Consider the following 17,519-nt stretch of genomic DNA (forward strand, 5'->3'; position numbering starts at 1 on the left):
ATCCATCGACCCCACCCACAGAAAAGTAGCTTTCAGGTGTTTCATATAATTCTCATCTCATCTGTAGCCGCTTTATCCTGTCCTACAGGGTCGCAGGCAAGCTGGAGCCTATCCCAGCTGACTACGGGCGAAAGGCGGGGTACACCCTGGACAAGTCGCCAGGTCATCACAGGGCTGACACATAGACACAGACAACCATTCACACTCACATTCACACCTACGGTCAATTTAGAGTCACCAGTTAACCTAACCTGCATGTCTTTGGACTGTGGGGGAAACCGGAGCACCCGGAGGAAACCCACGTAGACACGGGGAAAACATGCAAACTCCACACAGAAAGGCCCTCGCCGGCCACGGGGCTCGAACCCGGACCTTCTTGCTGTGAGGCGACAGCGCTAACCACTACACCACCGTGCTGCCGGGGGTCAAAATGCTATTTTTTAAAAATAAATAAATAAAATTTTAAAAAAGAAATAAAAAATTTGGTGCTTGAATCAGAACGGAATCCTTTCCCTGTTGGTCAAAAAGGGATATCATACCCCTTTTCCACCAAATCAGTTCCAGGGCTGGTTCGGGGCCAGTGCTGGTGCTGGTTCACAACTCGTTCAACTTGCGAGCCAGCTGAGAACCAGTTTGCTTTTCCATAGCTCGCGGTGCTAAGGGGAGCCACGTCATTACGTCGCTATGTTTGCATAAACCTCAGCGTGAATATCGAAGCAAAAACAACACGGAAGAAGCAGCAGCAGCAACAATAATAATAATGGATGACTTGGCGTTTGTACAGCTGCGGCTTCTCGTCGCTTAAAAATGGCGATCTTTCGCGGTCTTGTTATTGTTGTTGGTCTTAACAACTCCGCCCCCCCGCTGACGTAAGCGGTTCTTTCCTCTGGCCCAGCAGAGAGTTGGTGCTAGCCTGGAACCGGTTTTTCTGGCCCCAGAGCCAGTTCTTTGTCAGTGGAAACAGAAAACCCGGTTCCAAACTAAGCACTGGCCCCGATGGAACTGCTTTGGTGGAAAAGGGGCATCAGAGGAAAGCACCATCTACCCTCTTCTGCAGAAGCCAGCAGTTTTCTGTTGCATCAATCCATTCAATTTTCACTACTCTGGCAATGTTTGGTGTAACCAGAACTGCAGGTTATTTTTCAAGTTTAAGCTCCATGTCTGTTCCCTTTTGTTCTAGAATTGTCAAGACTTCCCTTTTGGAAAATAAATTTATATACTACAGAGAATAATCTCAAAAAAAAAAAAAAAAAAGGTGAAAAACCAGTTTTCTGCTTCTTTCAATACTTCTACCAAAATATTTTCCAGGAGAGGAGGAAAAAAAAAAAGTGATTAGCCCATTTTGTCCCAAGTGCTTCCTGGTAATGGATCACACCTTTCAGATGGAGTAGGTGAAGCATCCAGCAGGAAGCGACAGTGGAAATCGGGTCTGATCACCGCTCATGTTGAGTGCAGATTAGACTAGATGATCAATCGCAGCAAGAAAGACAGAGCTGCTCCCAGAGAAAGCCCTAGAGCCAGGAAGAACGTCATCAGAGCTCCTGCAGTCTCTCCATCTTGAGGATCCACCAACCTGGGAGAGAGGTGTGACGAGTATAAACTTGAGAATAAATTTAGATAAGAAGTGACATGGATAATTTAACTGCCTGAACTGGGATCGATGACAATCACTAAGGATGGTCACTATTTACTCACTGTGGTGCATAAGACATAGACAGGCAGACGCAATAACCGCTGGAAACGGAGAAGAGAGTCATGATGACGACAAAGACCCAGTCGTTGGAAAAGAGCACAGGCAGATAGTGGCGTTCATGAACATTACAGAACATCAGCAGAGGAACGAAGATCACACGGGAGACCACTAGGGCTGGAAACAACCGACTCTCTTTTGCGGGCTGAGAACGAAAGAGCGAGAGAGATTCTGTAAAACAGGAATGGAATACAAGAAAGAAAAAGAAAGCAAGTAATAAAACACACATTTACTAACCCATTGCACAATAGATGTGACAGATCTCCCAGTCCAGTCCATCACATTAAAGAGCAGGAAACAGCACACAGGAATAAAATAAGATTCTGAAAGAAAGGATAGCTCGGTGAAGATCAACAGTAAGTTTTGTTTTTATTTACTGAAGAATGATACATGGATGTGCGTGCCCATACCCCACTTTCCCGGGTAAACAGTCTTCACGTCCACTGTAACGGCGGGGAAGACAGAGAGTGTGACCGTGAACACAAATGTTACGCAGAACGCCATCACCCGAATCTAAACAGAAAGAGATTTATAGATGCAGTCAGTAATTTGGCTGGGAATCCAAAGTCTCCAAAGCCTTCAAAGCCTCTTTAGCCTAATGGGTTCGATGTTGGCGGTCCAACATCAGTGTTTATTTCTCTCCAAGCGTGTTCAGTTGCTGTACGACCTTGCCTTGAATTAATGCTTCACCCATCTCAGGAGGGAGTGTAAATCTTACCAATTTTCAGACAGAACTACCGTTATTGTGAAAATACTGACAGAAAAAGAGCCATCCAATCCCCCAACGCACCTTTTTCAACACTTCCAACACAGAGCTCTTGGCTTGCTTGGCATGCTCGACATCAAGGCCAACAAATGCTTGCTTGGCACCATCAGTCTCTGTACTGCTGGGAGTTCCACTGGGCACCGAATCAGTGGCCTGTCTGTTCAGTTCCCCATTCTCCTGTCCATCTGCCACAAGGAAGTGTGAAAGAATAGCAAGATAAAGACAGAGATCATGTTCCATCGTAAAAGAAAATGGTTGTTTTGTCATGCTTGTGAAAGATGATGAAGAACCAAGCTGCATTGCTAGTGACTAGCTAATCTTCTAATGGCTAATTAAACAACTGCAGACCATCCAAATTTGTGCAATGATGCCCAGAAGCTAGGCTTCCAGAATGAGGAAAGAACTAATATGACAGCAAAGAGGAATTGATATTTGGACCCAACCACATGTCCAGGTCCTATGAAAACCTGGTTAATGTTGTGATTTTGCAGTGGTGTGTTCTTTTTCTTTTGGCTGCTCCCATTAGGGGTCGCCACAGTGGATCTGTTCTGCATAGGTTTTAACACCGGATGCCCTTCCTGATGCAACCCTCCCCAGTCTATTCAGGCCTGGGACTGGCACCAAGTATACACTGGCTTGTACAACCCCAGTGGTTGGGCAATCATCATCTCTCTCTAGCCGCTTTATCCTGTTCTACAGGGTCGCAGGCAAGCTGGAGCCTATCCCAGCTGACTGAGTCTGAGGGAGTTTTTTCTTGCCACTGTCGCCACAGGCTTGCTCATTGAGGATAGATTAGGGATAAATTAGCTCATGTTTTAAGTCGTTCAAATTCTGTAAAGCTGCTTTGCGACAATGTTTATTGTTAAAAGCGCTATACAAATAAACTTGACTTGACTACGGGCGAAAGGCGGGGTACACCCTGGACAAATCGCCAGGTCATCACAGGGCTGACACATAGACACAGACAACCATTCACACTCACATTCACACCTACGCTCAATTTAGAGTCACCAGTTAACCTAACCTGCATGTCTTTGGACTGTGGGGGAAACCGGAGCACCCGGAGGAAACCCACGCGGACACGGGGAGAACATGCAAACTCTGCACAGAAAGGCCCTTGCCGGCCATGGGGCTCAAACCCGGACCTTCTTGCTGTGAGGCGACAGCACTAACCCCAGTGATTGGGTATTTTACCTAATCTAGATGTCTTTGAACTGTGGGAGGAAACAGGAGCACCTGGAGGAAACCCACACCGACACGGGGAGAAAATGCAAACTCCACACAGAAAGGCCCCTGTCAGCCATGAGGCTCAATCCCAGAACCTTGTGTGCATATGGTGTATAAACTTTGTGTACAAAGATGTATACAAAGACCGGCTAGTGGTAGCGTGTCCGCCTCTCGCTCAGGAGATCGTGAGTTCTATTCACGGTCAGGTCATACCAAAGACCATCATAAAAATGGTACCTACTACCATCTGGCAAGGCACGCTGCAATACAGATGCGAGTGGGGAGTTAAACTCTCGTGGTTACCAGAGGACTAGCCCCCCACTGTAACCCTAGCTATGTAATAGGTGAGAGGCCGAGGAAACGGAGATTGGTGCCGCCCAATGCGCCACACGGCGCGGGAAGGACTTTAACCTTAACTTAATGCAAAGATGTGTGGCAAACTGACAGTTGACATCCTAACAAAATTTTCCTCAGCCTGTACAGGAACCTAGCTTGCCTTTAACTGTTCCCCATTACACTGTTGCTAAGGCACGATAAGCAGCATGACGGCTTTTGAGATAAGGACTGAATGAAAAGTAAACAATCCCAAAATGAACGAGTGTGTTATGGTCCAGCGCTTCTGGGTAACTAGAAAGTAATTTGCTTTCAGCCTTTGATGGTAATATGACTGGAAGAATAGAGCCTAATTAAAATTTTGGAATGACTTGTGCACCAAGCAAACCTCATGGCAAGAAAGAAATTTCAACGTTTATTCACACTTATAATACCGGTGTTGGAAATGCATTGTTTTTTGATAGACGACAGCAAAAACAAACACGCCTTCTAGAAACACGGTGGCAGGGATTGGCAATACAGCACAAACATCTCATAACACAATACAGGCCAATCCAGAGATACACTCAGGAACAGTGTATTCCAATGTCGGATTGTGACATCACTGAGAAGTCCAATATCGAGGTCATAACTGCAACACTGGATTGTCTCGTAAGTGCGACATTAGATTTCGATGTCATTCTGTGACAAAAAAAAAAAAATTGTGATGTCATAATTGTGACAAAGGACCGTGATGGATTGGGAGGTCATGGTGACATTAGAACGGGGTGCCGTCACGATGATGTCATAATTGCGATACCAGACTGCCGTCTCATAACTGTGATACGAGACAGTGATTCCATTTTGGATTGTGGCCTCATGCAGTACGTAATATAGGATAGATCACATAGGTCATAATTGCAATATTAACCGGTATCACAAATCATAATTGTGATGTTGTAATGTCTTTTCCCAAACAAGAAACTGTTACTCCCAGTTGCTAAACAGCTACCTAATAAGATTTTTTTTTCTGATTTACTTCAGTTTTTGTGCCTACTGCCTCATAGAGGCGAAGCGAGGCAGTAGCCACTATACGTCATCGTGTTGCAAGAATAAAAGTCTAACAATCGCGCACTGCGCATGAGCATTACAATCACCAGAACGGCGAATCGTGAGCTTGCGATACGAACAGTTAATCTTGCGTTATCAAAAGTTACACAAGAACGAGTGGTGAAGCCATCATGTCGTGTTGTAAGAATGTAAGAATGAGTGGAACAATAGCGAAACTTCGTAACCAATCAGCGCTTATTCTGATCAAGTTCGATTACCTATTCTACTTCTTGATAAACTTCGGAAACAAATCAGAAACGAAATAAAAGAAACCTTGTTATAACTTTGTAGTATCGGAAGATAATCGGCAGATAAAAAGATAAACGAAATCCACCCCGTGGTTCACCAAGGCTACTGATTCAATCTCAACCAAGTGGTGTTTAGTACTAAATAATGCTTCTAAGACAATTCATGAACAAGTGCTTTCTTGCTATTTTCAAAACAGATCTAGTTCACAGCACTACATTCTGAACAAAACAGGAAACAAAATTGGTAACCAAAATACTACAAGCCCTGATGATGCTCACAGCTTGGTGATGCTTGCAAGAGATGAGGCGAGTAGAATTGATAACGTGTATATTTGCTATATTTCCTGTATGGACATGGTATCGAAAAAAACAATTTTATTTATAAGCAGTAGCCACATGTACCCATAGGGTACCTATTTTTTTTTTAATTAGATTTGTTAGTGTGAATGTGAGTGTGAATGGTTGTCTGTGTCTATCAGTGCGTTTACATGCACATAGAGAAAATCGAATTTCTGCCGTTGCTCGACTGAAATCGAAGTTCTAAATGCCATGGAAACACCTTAGCTCGGCTGAAATTGAACCGAACTTGATTTCTCGTAATCGAGCTACACGACCTAGATTATGCGATTTTTGCCGAGCTACTTAGTGCATGTAAACCCTATCGAGCTACATAGTCGAGCTACTTACTTCAGCACTGCCCCTTCCGGAAGTGACGAGTGACGAGACCACAAGCGGGAAACACGACAGCCTCGGTCGGCATGACAACAGTAGTAGCGAGCAGCAGAAGAGGTCAGGAGGAACAAACAAAGAAGAGAAAATGGCGAGCAGAAACGTGCACTTCTGGAGCAATGAGGAGACAGAGTTCATACTCATTCAGCTTAAGGACTTGAACATATTAAAATTCATGGACGGGAGAAAAACGCGCAATGGAGAACACGGAACTGATAACTTTGTTTACACTCTTGAATAGCTCTTCTTCATGACGACAACCGGAAGTGTACCAACACGATGGGGCGTGTAGCGCCACCTGTGGCTCGGGTGCACAATGTACCTCACACAATAGCCCGATTCCCTTGTGTGCATGTAGGATTGGATTTCTCTGGCACCCTGCTGGGACCCTTAGCTCGATTACCGACAGTAGCTCGATTTGGATGTGCATGTAAACGCACTGTATGTGTCAGCCCTGTGATGATCTGGCGACTTGTCCAGGGTGTACCCCGCCTTTCGCTCATAGTCAGCTGGGATAGGCTCCAGCTTGCCTGCGACCCTGTAGAACAGGATAAAGCGGCTAGAGATGATGAGATGAGATTTGTTACAGTCCAGAAAGATCAGAAATGTTCCCTGGACATGCTGTAAGAATCATGGGGTATTTTACACTTTACCGTACTGCGTATTCAGAAATGGGTCATGTGGTATATGAACCATGAATGAACCACTTCTCTTTGTATTCATACGCAATATAAACAAACCATACAAAAACAACATGGCGGATCTTCGCTTGATTCGAACATTTCACTCGATAAATCACAAGTTAATTAACTTAAATAAATGAAATAAAGTGTAATGCAACCTACCTTGTATATCTAATCAAACAGATCAGGAGAGTGGGGACTGCTGGCCTGGACTGGCTACAAATCTTGGATTTGTGCGAGAGGGTTCTGAGGAGCTGCTGCCTGTGCTGGTGCAGTTAGTGACAGTTAGTGACCTTGTCCAGACCTGCGCCTATGCCTCAAATGTACTATTTAAAAGCAGCATAGCGAATTGTGTGCATTGTGGTATGGATTAAGCAGCAAAGCGAATTGTGTGCATTGATGAATGGATTAAGAGATATTTCAAAGCATCACGCAACTCTTCCTTCATCTTGAAAATAGCATTCAACTGTCGTTTACACATGTCTGCGTTGAAACGCCATTTGCAGCACTATTTCACCTACTCCATCAAAAAAAGTACACGATGAGCAGGATCATACCCTTTCAAGCATGGGAAATAAAAAAAGAAAAGAAAAAGAATCAACCAACACCCAAGTCCGTTTAGACTGCGCGATAAACCATATTCTTCAGCGCAAATGAGGCGAACCTAATTCAAATGCGTGATAGCTGCACAAGGCAAAATCATATGGGCCCACGTCATGCCATGGCGGGGAAATTAATAATCAAATGGCCTTACCTTGCTTAAAACGTTGTCTTGATCACATAACTCCTTACAATTATTCCACTTAAATCCATACGGTTTAACACACCCAACAAAGATAGCAAGCGCATTGCTAATTCCCACCAGAAACCTAACATTTTACGCTACGATGTTTTCTTCCATTTCTTCAGTAGATGACATTTCAAACGTTTATTACCCACAACCCAAATGTCATACGTTATATTATTTTACCTTGTTGTTATTCATGTAACCTACTCAAAACACAACTCATTGGAGAGATCTCGTGGAAGTGGAGTACCCCAGGCTATGGTGTGCCTTAGGGGACATATTAGATTTTTTTCGATTTTGCGCAGTCATTTACATTATTGCTGGCTCTTCCTTTTCGTTTGGTTTGAAACCAAAATACTGCCACACTGCCGATGTTGTATTTTTTTTTGCCACTAACTCGTTATCTTGACTTGCCATCTTTCAACCGCGGTCTCAGTCTCTTGCAAAGCTTTCTGTCAGACTCCAAATGTCACGCAGGGTTGCCATGGTAACGACATAAACAACCCTGCACGCGATGAGAACTTCTTTAGGAAATTGATAGAATTAGTGAAAATACGATCACACAGTTATTCAGGATGATCTTCAATGTATTATTTTATATTATGACCTCATGTACTCCATATTTATTTAGATATTATATATTTTTTTTTAAATGACGGTAATGAGACAGATACCGTTGGTACTTTTGGATACCTCGGGATACCTTCTTACCGTAATACCGCCCAACCCTATTGCGTGTGGTCGCCAAATTCCACCAAATGGTTGACATGTTCCATGAATATAGCCTTCCTTACGGATGCATTCATACGATTTCCAACAGTCAGATATAATTTTGGTTCCAGGAAGTAAAACATCATCGTAAATCAAGGGAGGCTCATGGGCCGCCACCACAGAAATGACAAGCGCCGAGCACACGGGGAACGTCAGAAAAGTAGTTCGGCACAAGTTAAATAGTTCCTTCACTACACACACACACACACACACACACACTCCAGAGGTACGGTAAAGTGTAAAATAGTAAAAAGTCATCTATATAGCTGGACACACTGAGTACTTCTGGGATCCTGTAAGAATCATTAAAATGAAATGACTGATTTTCCAAGAAGATTTTCTTCTAATAATGCTGGAGAAGGATCGTTTAAGAACGATGAAAAACGAGTGCAATAGGTGATTTGGAGCAGAAGCTCTATAAATAAAAGCAGTTCTATTATGGTGGAAATATGGAGCTCAGTAAGGCAGGATTTAGTTCGGGCTCCTGGAGCAAACCACTGATGAAAAATGAATGATGCATCTGAGGTCCACAGAAATGTTAATGAACTTGATTGTTATCCTGCGAGCAGGGTTTGTAGGTTCTGCTGTTAACTTGTTGCCCGTGTAAAAGGTTAAGAAAAAGAACAAGAGTGCTCAGTGAGCACAATATCCCCCGCCACAATATATTGCAAACGAAATTGCAGTATGCGTATTACTGTCCTATAACAAAGCCTTTTGCCAAGTTTCGTGAAATTCCTCCAAAAATTGTGAGAGGAGTTGATTTCAGACTTGGAATTCTTTCCAGGACAGACAGACAGACGGACTTCACCACGACATAATCCCCCTTCAGGTCTTTCCTTTCAGCCAGCGGGGGATAAAAATGAATTCATTTCCTCTGTCTGAACATTGTGGGCTAATTTGAAGTTCTGAGTAAACCTTCCTGAACTTTGGTGAGAGCTGTTGTTTAAGAAAGATACCACAGGGATGAGAGTGGGTGGTCACCAAAAAAGCAGAAAACAAGATGGCGCCCGAAGCCGGGGGTCTGGGAGGGATACCCCCCCAGGAAAATTTTGAAAAATAAGGCCTTACAAATCACTTTTCCTGCAATCTGAGCTGTAGTAGACAAAAAAAATCTGTTGTCTTTTTTATATATTTACATGAAAATATGTTTCAAATCAATAGGAGTATTGTTTGAATTCAAAATAAAATCACATTCTACATTCAAGGGTATGGTTATAATTTATGATCAACAAAAATGACAAACTAAATTCACATTAAATGCAAGTTTTATTAATTATCAAAATGTTCATATATTAAATAAAATTTCTTAGGGAGAAAAGGCCAGTCACCCTATGTCCTCATTAGTTGCATATGATTTCAAAGTCTTTTGAAATATTTGTTTTCAAAACTGTCAGCATTAATTCAGATTTGCTGACCATCATATACATGTTCAATGTATTAAATCAAACGAATGCTAAGTTTATGGGATAATGTCTATGTACACTTTATACAATTACCGTATTTTCCGGACTATACGTCGCTCCGGAGTTTAAGTCGCATCAGCCAAAAAATGCATTATGAAGACGAAAAAAAACATATATACGTCGCACCGGACTATAAGTCGCACTTTTTTGAAGGGTTATTCTATCCATAGAATCTGTGATTCTATCTGATAAGCGGCGCGTGGTTACTGCGCGACTGCATTGTTTATTTAATAAACGAACAGCTGAGCAGTGATAACGCGCCCTTTGCCCTGTAAGTAGCCTAGTCTGATTATTTTAAATATCTATTACTATCTTTAATACTATCACTATCGTTATTACTAATAGCCTATATTATTATTATTATTAACTAATATTAGTAGCCTGTTACTGATGCATTAATCAGTTTGCTTTTAGAATATTTTTACCGGTAGGGCTTATTATCGCCCCATGGCTCTTTCATCTGTGTTATTAAAGCTGTAGTCATCATCGAGGAGAGTCATTCTTCATTTTTGTCAAATTTTATTTCATTAAATCAGAGGTCAAGTAGGCTATAGGTCTATCATCTCCAAAGACAACCGTCTAGTGAAAAAAAAACAACAACCGCTTTTAAATCCCCTACTTAAATCCTTAAAAAGAGTAATTTAACTCATGTCTTGTGTGATCTGATCTCCAATGGTGAAATAAACCGGTTGTGATATGAGTGTTATTTTAGAAGATAAATTTAATATATAATTTAATATATAGCCTAATAAAAATAATATTTTATAACATATCACGACATATTACTGTCTGTAACTGTTCGTCACTAAAGCGTTTTCTAAGATCATAATGTCTGATATTATTATTATTTTTTTTACACACACAATAAGCGCGTGTGCGTAAAGTTATAGTAAACCATCCCCCGCCTTTTTTTTTTTTTGAGTCGCCGGACCCACCCACCTCCTGCGTTCCGGGACCTCCCACTTCACAAATTAAGCACTGCCTAAAATCATTACATAACTTATTTAAATAACTATAGCCCTATCATTAATAATAAAACACAGGTCAATCAAGTTTATCAAGCTGGCGATTTCACTCCAAATCAGCAAATCCATTGAATTCCTCATCCTCGGTGTCGCTTCTGAACAACTCTGCCAACTCCAGCGGCAGACGAAGCGCCGTTTCCTCTTCTTCTGCGTGGCTGTTGTCAGACTCGGCATCAGCTCCAGTTATTCCGCGGTGAAAAAAAAAAACAAAACATATATACGTCGCACCGGAGTATAAGTCGCATGGCTAGCCGAACCATGAAAAAAAGTGCGACTTATAGTCCGAAAAATACAGTATTTATAGTTCAGTCACTTCTCATTTTCATTTAAATCATTTCGACGACTTCTTCAGCCTTTTGGCCAAAGACAAAAGCTTGTCAGTCCTCTCTGTTTTTTATACCAGCACTGATTTCACGTACCTTTGCTTCGTCTCACTTGTCAATTGTATTCGCCATTTTGAGTAAAAAAGCCGATACGAAAGAGAAACGCATTTTTGAAGCGCAGCGACGATGAACATGTGCAAGTTTCGATAAAATAGAACGATGCGGGTACTTTTGTAAGAACTGTTATGACTGGCTTTTGTTCTCTCCCACACTCTTGTAAGAACTGTTATGATTGGCTATCATGCTCTCGCCAGCGATGTTTTGGCCAATTACATTGTAGATAACACGTATTCTACCGCGAGACTTAGCGAGACTAAAGATGGCGAAAATGTAAACATGTAACATCGTCGTATGCTTGAGTATGACGAAAGAACATACCCCAACCCCCCTCAATGAAAAAAACATCTCGACGGATTTGGCATAATATCGATTTTCGCTCAGAAAAAGCGGAAAACTCTCATCCCTGATATACATTTAAGGCCAAGTTTACATTAGACCGTATCTGTCTCGTTTTCTTCGCGGATGCACTGTCCGTTTACATTAAAACGCCTGGAAACGCCGGGAAACGGGAATCCACCAGGGTCCACGTATTCAATCCAGATCGTGTCAGCGCCGGTGCTGTGTAAACATTGAGAATACGCGGATACGCTGTGCTGAACTCTAGCTGGCGTCGTCACTGGACGACGTCACTGTGACATCCACCTTCCTGATTCGCTGGCATTGGTCATGTGACGCGACTGCTGAAAAATGGCGCGGACTTCCGCCTTGTATCACCTTTCATTAAAGAGTATAAAAGTATGAAAATACTGCAAATACTGATGCAAATACTGCCCATTGTGTAGTTATGATTGTCTTTAGGCTTGCCATCCTTCCACTTGCAAGTGGTAAGTGACGCGCATGCCCGATATGCACTGGGATCACACACACAGCGGCTCAGTCCCGAATCACTGCTCGTGCGCTTCACTCGCGCGCTGTGTGAGCTGTGCAGGGCCGGAGTGCGCACCCTCCAGAGGGCACTCGCTGTTCAGGGCGGAGTGATTTGGAGCGCAGGATGCCTGCGGAGCCGAGCGTATCCGTGTATTGGCGTTGCTGTATGCACGCTAATTGTTTTAAAAACGTTAATCTGATGATCCGCTGATACGGTCTAATGTAAACACCACCTAAGTTAACACCCCCTCCAAAAACAAAACAAAACACAACAAAAAACAACCCATTAACTACAGTTTGTATCTGTATTTGTTTAGGATGCATCATCTGTTCATCTCCAGTTGCACCTCAAAATTATAGATTGTCATTATTGTGTGCAGATTTTTTTTTTTGGCAGCTCTTGCTTGATCTGGCTGTCAGGCCATTATTGTGATACTGGATTGTGTAGTCATTATTGCATCATCAATATCATATTACACCACTTTCACCTCTGCATGCTGGTTCACACAGATCAGTCTGGTGTGTGTGTGTGTGTGTGTGTGTGTGTGTGTGTGTGTGTACCTGTAGGTAGAAGCACCCCAGAAGCATTGACCTCATAGCTTTGGCCTTCCCTCTTGTTGAGGTAAAATCTGGCAAATTCCTGTAAAACACGTGTATAAAGCATATGAAATGGATTACTCCGGGCATTTAGTCGGCAGATCAGGTGAAAATTCAAATTGCTTGAAACTGGTCTCACTGAATTCAGAACAACGGTTTGTTTTTTTTTTTTTTACAGAATTAAAATGTTTATCCGTTCTTGAGATATTACAAATCAAAGACTGGGGGGGGGCTTAATTTTTAGAAAACTGCCGTAATATTCTGTATGAGGCTAACACGGTCCAAACTAGGCCTCATTAACGCATGAGATCAAATGATTTTTCGTAACTTTTTTTTTCCAAGATATTTACATGGAAATTGACAGGCACATAGATGGTTGTATACTGAATACAAAGTTTTTTAAAAATTACTAAAAACCAATTAGTATTTAATTATGGTAATTAGGTTAAAAATGTTAAATCTGTACACTCAATAAAAAAAGTAATAAAAGATTATTTCTAATACCCTCTTTGTGCTCTGGAGGCCTTTGTATTTCTCAAAAGTAGGGCCTACTAGTGTTTATATTAAAGAATGTAGATGATTATTTCGATTAATATTCACAGCTTTCAAGGTGAACCTCGAAAAAACTGTGAGCCACATCCAGTAAACAATGACAATAAATTAAAATGAAATTGACACTTGCGTTTCTGACTTCCGGTTTTTCAAAATATATCTTTCCGACCACTAAGATCTCAATATTTTTCATCAAAAACCAGAGTTACACTACCGTTCAAAAGTTTGGGGTCACCCAGACAATTTTGTGTTTTCCATGAAAAGTCACACTTTTATTTCCCACCATAAGTTGTAAAATGAATAGAAAATATAGTCGAGACATTTTTCTGGCCATTTTGAGCATTTAATCGACCCCACAAATGTGATGCTCCAGAAACTCAATCTGCTCAAAGGAAGGTCAGTTTTATAGCTTCTCTAAAGAGCTCAACTGTTTTCAGCTGTGCTAACATGATTGTACAAGGGGTTTCTAATCATCCATTAGCCTTCTGAGGCAATGAGCAAACACATTGTACCATTAGAACACTGGAGTGAGAGTTGCTGGAAATGGGCCTCTATACACCTATGGAGATATTGCACCAAAAACCACACATTTGCAGCTAGAATAGTCATTTACCACATTAGCAATGTATAGAGTGGATTTCTGATTAGTTTAAAGTGATCTTCATTGAAAAGAACAGTGCTTTTCTTTCAAAAATAAGGACATTTCAAAGTGACCCCAAACTTTTGAACAGTAGTGTAGATTCTAAAAGTTATTTATTTACATTAATCAGTCTGATTTGTAAAAAACAAGTAGGTAAAGCTATGAAAACTCACTTCAAATTCTCCCATGAATCATAACGTCAAAACTAGCAGATGGAAAATTTTGCTGAATACTTCATCAGAAACCGTGAGAGCGAGAGAACATCCCTATAAAAGTTATCTGATTAACATTCACGAGTAATCCAGTCAGAAACCAATCTGAAGAGAGAGAGAGAGAGAGAGAGAGCCTGACTGCTTTCCCATGGCTCAAAAAGCACCAGCAGTTTCCCAGAGCAGAATTTTTTACTGTCGTACCAACTTCAGCCTGCCGTTACTGCCAAAGTACTGAACAGATCTTAACCAGATACATTTTTTTTGGAAAGCAGAGGTAAGCTGTGGGCAGCATGGTGGTATAGTGGTTAGCGCTGTCACCTCACAGCAAGAAGGTCCGGGTTCGAGCCCCGTGGCCGGCGAGGGCCTTTCTGTGCGGAGTTTGCATGTTCTCCCCGTGTCCGCATGGGTTTCCTCCGGGTGCTCCGGTTTCCCCCACAGTCCAAAGACATGCAGGTTAGGTTAACTGGTGGCTCTAAATTGAGCGTAGGTGTGAATGTGAGTGTGAATGGTTGTCTGTGTCTATGTGTCAGCCCTGTGATGACCTGGCGACTTGTCCAGGGTGTACCCCGCCTTTCGCCCGTAGTCAGCTGGGATAGGCTCCAGCTTGCCTGCGACCCTGTAGAACAGGATAAAGCGGCTACAGATAATGAGATGAGAGGTAAGCTTTTTAAATGATCGTATTCACAATAGAAAATATTCAAGAGTTAAGCAATGACAGATTTGGAAACTTAGATGAGCGTCTGCGTGCACAATTTTAACAGCACGGCCAGCGAGCGTCTGATCCGCCTACATTTAGTGTCAATTTTGTCAACTAACAAAATGTACACCTCTAAACACACACACACGTACTACACCCATCAGAATGAATTTCACTGTCAGGATATTATCCTGAATTATTATCCTGAATTATTATCCTGAATTATTTCACTGAATGAAAACATTTTAGCCAAGTGTATATTGTATACAGGACCAGTCAAAAGTTTGTACACCCATACTCATGCCCAGGTTTTTCTGTATTTTGACCATTTTCTACATTGTGGAACAACACTAAAGACATCAAAACTATGCAATAACACACTGAACATGTATGGAATTATGTAGTAAACAAAAAAGTGTTTCGTATTTGAGGCCCACTTTACACGGGGACGGTCTGAAACAAAAACGCAAAAGTCCGTTTTCGTTCTCACTTTTTTCCGCGTCTACACGACCGTTTTCAAGGAGGAAATCTGCGTCTATACGGTGACGCATAAATGTGGAATTCAACTGGATGTGCATGCCAGGCGGCTAGGTGGTGCTGTGAAAGACCTCCGCTATGTCTGCACGCATGTGCAACGTCTTGTCTGATCTGCACATCTGCGCGGCGAAAACTTTGACTACTCTGCCTATGGTAAGTAAGAAAGTAAGTAAAAAAGTAAGAGCATACTATACCCGCCTCTGTTCATTAACGGTATATGTGCAGATTCGGTATAGATGTTCGAAGGACTCCTGGACGTTTATTAAAGCTGCCAGAGCAGCTTGAAGGTCCGTTGGATCGATGTAATCAGACATGCTCTTACTTTACTTACTTTCTTACTTCCCAGGCTGGCATGTGCAGTATATGACATAAGTATGACGTAAACGCGTACCCGACGTGAGCAGATCCGAGCAGAGTTTCGCGTATTGGGTAGTTTAGACGGATATGCAACGGGGGCTGTTTTTAACTTATCCACTCTGGAAGGCGTTTTCAATTTTTTCCGTTTTTCAGCCTCGGAAACGCCGTCCCCGTGTAGACGAAAGGCACTTCCGATAAAATATTTAGTCATTTTTACCCGACAGCGTCCTCGTGTAAACGGGCCCTTATGGTGATGATACACGGGGCAACTTTTTGGGCAATATTGCCGAGCAATGTTGCTGGGCAATTGCGTTTTGACTCTTTTCTACTGAGATTGGACAACATTGTTTCTTTCTGAATGGTTTTGATAATCTCTGGCAACTTTTTGAGATAAGCCAATCAGAACGCGAGTATCGAGTCATGTGACCTCCGGTGAGGTTCGGATCAGAAATTTCAAACAAATATGGCGGCCGCTCAGTGTCAGTGGAGTGAAGAGATGGAGAGACTCCTCATCTGTTTTTACGCCGGTAAGTTGTTATTTTAATATTCTATATGTAGGAATTTACCTCACCAAAGCTCTAAAAAACAACAGACAGCTTGATTAAATGGTCACAGCAAAAATTAAGACATCGATTTTTTTTAGCTAACTGTAAACTGCCGTTGCTAACTGTTGTTGCCTATTGTTAGTTGCCCTGAAAAGTTGCCCTGTGTCTCACCTAGTTGCCCGTTGCCAGCAACATTGCTCGGCAACATTGCCCAAAAAGTTGCCCCGTGTATCATCACCATTAGATTCTTCAGCGTATCCAGTGTTTACCTTGATGATGCTTTGTACACTATTGGCATCATCTTAACTGGCTTCATGAGGTAGTCACCTGGAATGCTTTTCAATTAACAGGTGTGCCTCGTCAAAAGTTAATTAGCGCAATATCTTGCCTTTTTAATGCGTTTGAGATCAATAAACAGAAAATAGTAAATTTAAAAAAAAAAAACAGTAAATAGCCCTATTCAACACCACAACTGTAGTAATCCAGGTTATGTCAAGTCAAGAACCGCTCAACTAAGTAAAGAGAAAGACAGTCCTCTAAGTCTCATTACTTTCAAATATGAAGTGTCTTAATGAATACATGGATTAAAGCAAAAAAAAAAATTATTTGACTGAAAATTGGGGGGGGGGGTTATGGGTGGATTTCGATGAAATTCGCTGATGTCTAGGAGGGATTCATTGAGCTGCTTTATTTGGGTCTCCACCCCAGACCGCTTCCCTCTCATTACGCTGCAGTTGTCAAGAAAAATGGACACAACTTGATCCCAGGACACATTATATGATTGCATAATATCTTGCAATGCATTAGTGAGGCTGGAAGCATCAGCTATGTTCACTGTTCTTGACCCAAAATGTTGCGTGACCACTTTCTCCATGTCATCATCAAAGTAACGAACAAGGACATTTAAAATTTTGTCCATGTTCGCATTTGTTGCCTCATCAGCATTTAGAGAAAACATTTTTGTTTGCAGCTTCATAGACAATTCTTTTTTGAATTGTGCAGCAATGCCATGGGTGCAATATGAGGCATGAGCATTTGACAGTGACAACCTAGAGAGGGCGCGCCTGTCTTCCGAGACCGATCGTATCAAATCGACCAATGGCTGCGACATGGTCAACGGCAGGTCATGCTGCGCTATAAAAGCACAGACACGTATTTTCTGTGCACAGACGCGATCAGCCATAGATGGACTGACCTCCGT

General features: G+C 42.0%; 1 protein-coding gene across 1 annotated transcript in view; it reads right to left on the minus strand.

The window, feature by feature from the left end:
- Positions 1–221: 221 nt before the first annotated feature.
- Positions 222–17,519, minus strand: part of LOC132883416 (equilibrative nucleoside transporter 2) — a 56,629-nt gene continuing 39,331 nt past the window's right edge. Inside the window, exons 8-13 of the mRNA XM_060917038.1 lie at positions 12,743–12,821; positions 2,541–2,701; positions 2,161–2,263; positions 1,988–2,073; positions 1,696–1,895; positions 222–1,573 (exon numbers count right to left, since the gene is read on the minus strand). Of these exons, the coding sequence (XP_060773021.1) occupies positions 1,462–1,573; positions 1,696–1,895; positions 1,988–2,073; positions 2,161–2,263; positions 2,541–2,701; positions 12,743–12,821 (741 nt within the window). The 3' untranslated portion in view covers positions 222–1,461. The remainder of the gene's footprint in view (positions 1,574–1,695; positions 1,896–1,987; positions 2,074–2,160; positions 2,264–2,540; positions 2,702–12,742; positions 12,822–17,519) is intronic.

Source organism: Neoarius graeffei, chromosome 3, assembly GCF_027579695.1.
Source record: "Neoarius graeffei isolate fNeoGra1 chromosome 3, fNeoGra1.pri, whole genome shotgun sequence".
Classification (NCBI taxonomy): Eukaryota; Metazoa; Chordata; class Actinopteri; order Siluriformes; family Ariidae; genus Neoarius; species Neoarius graeffei.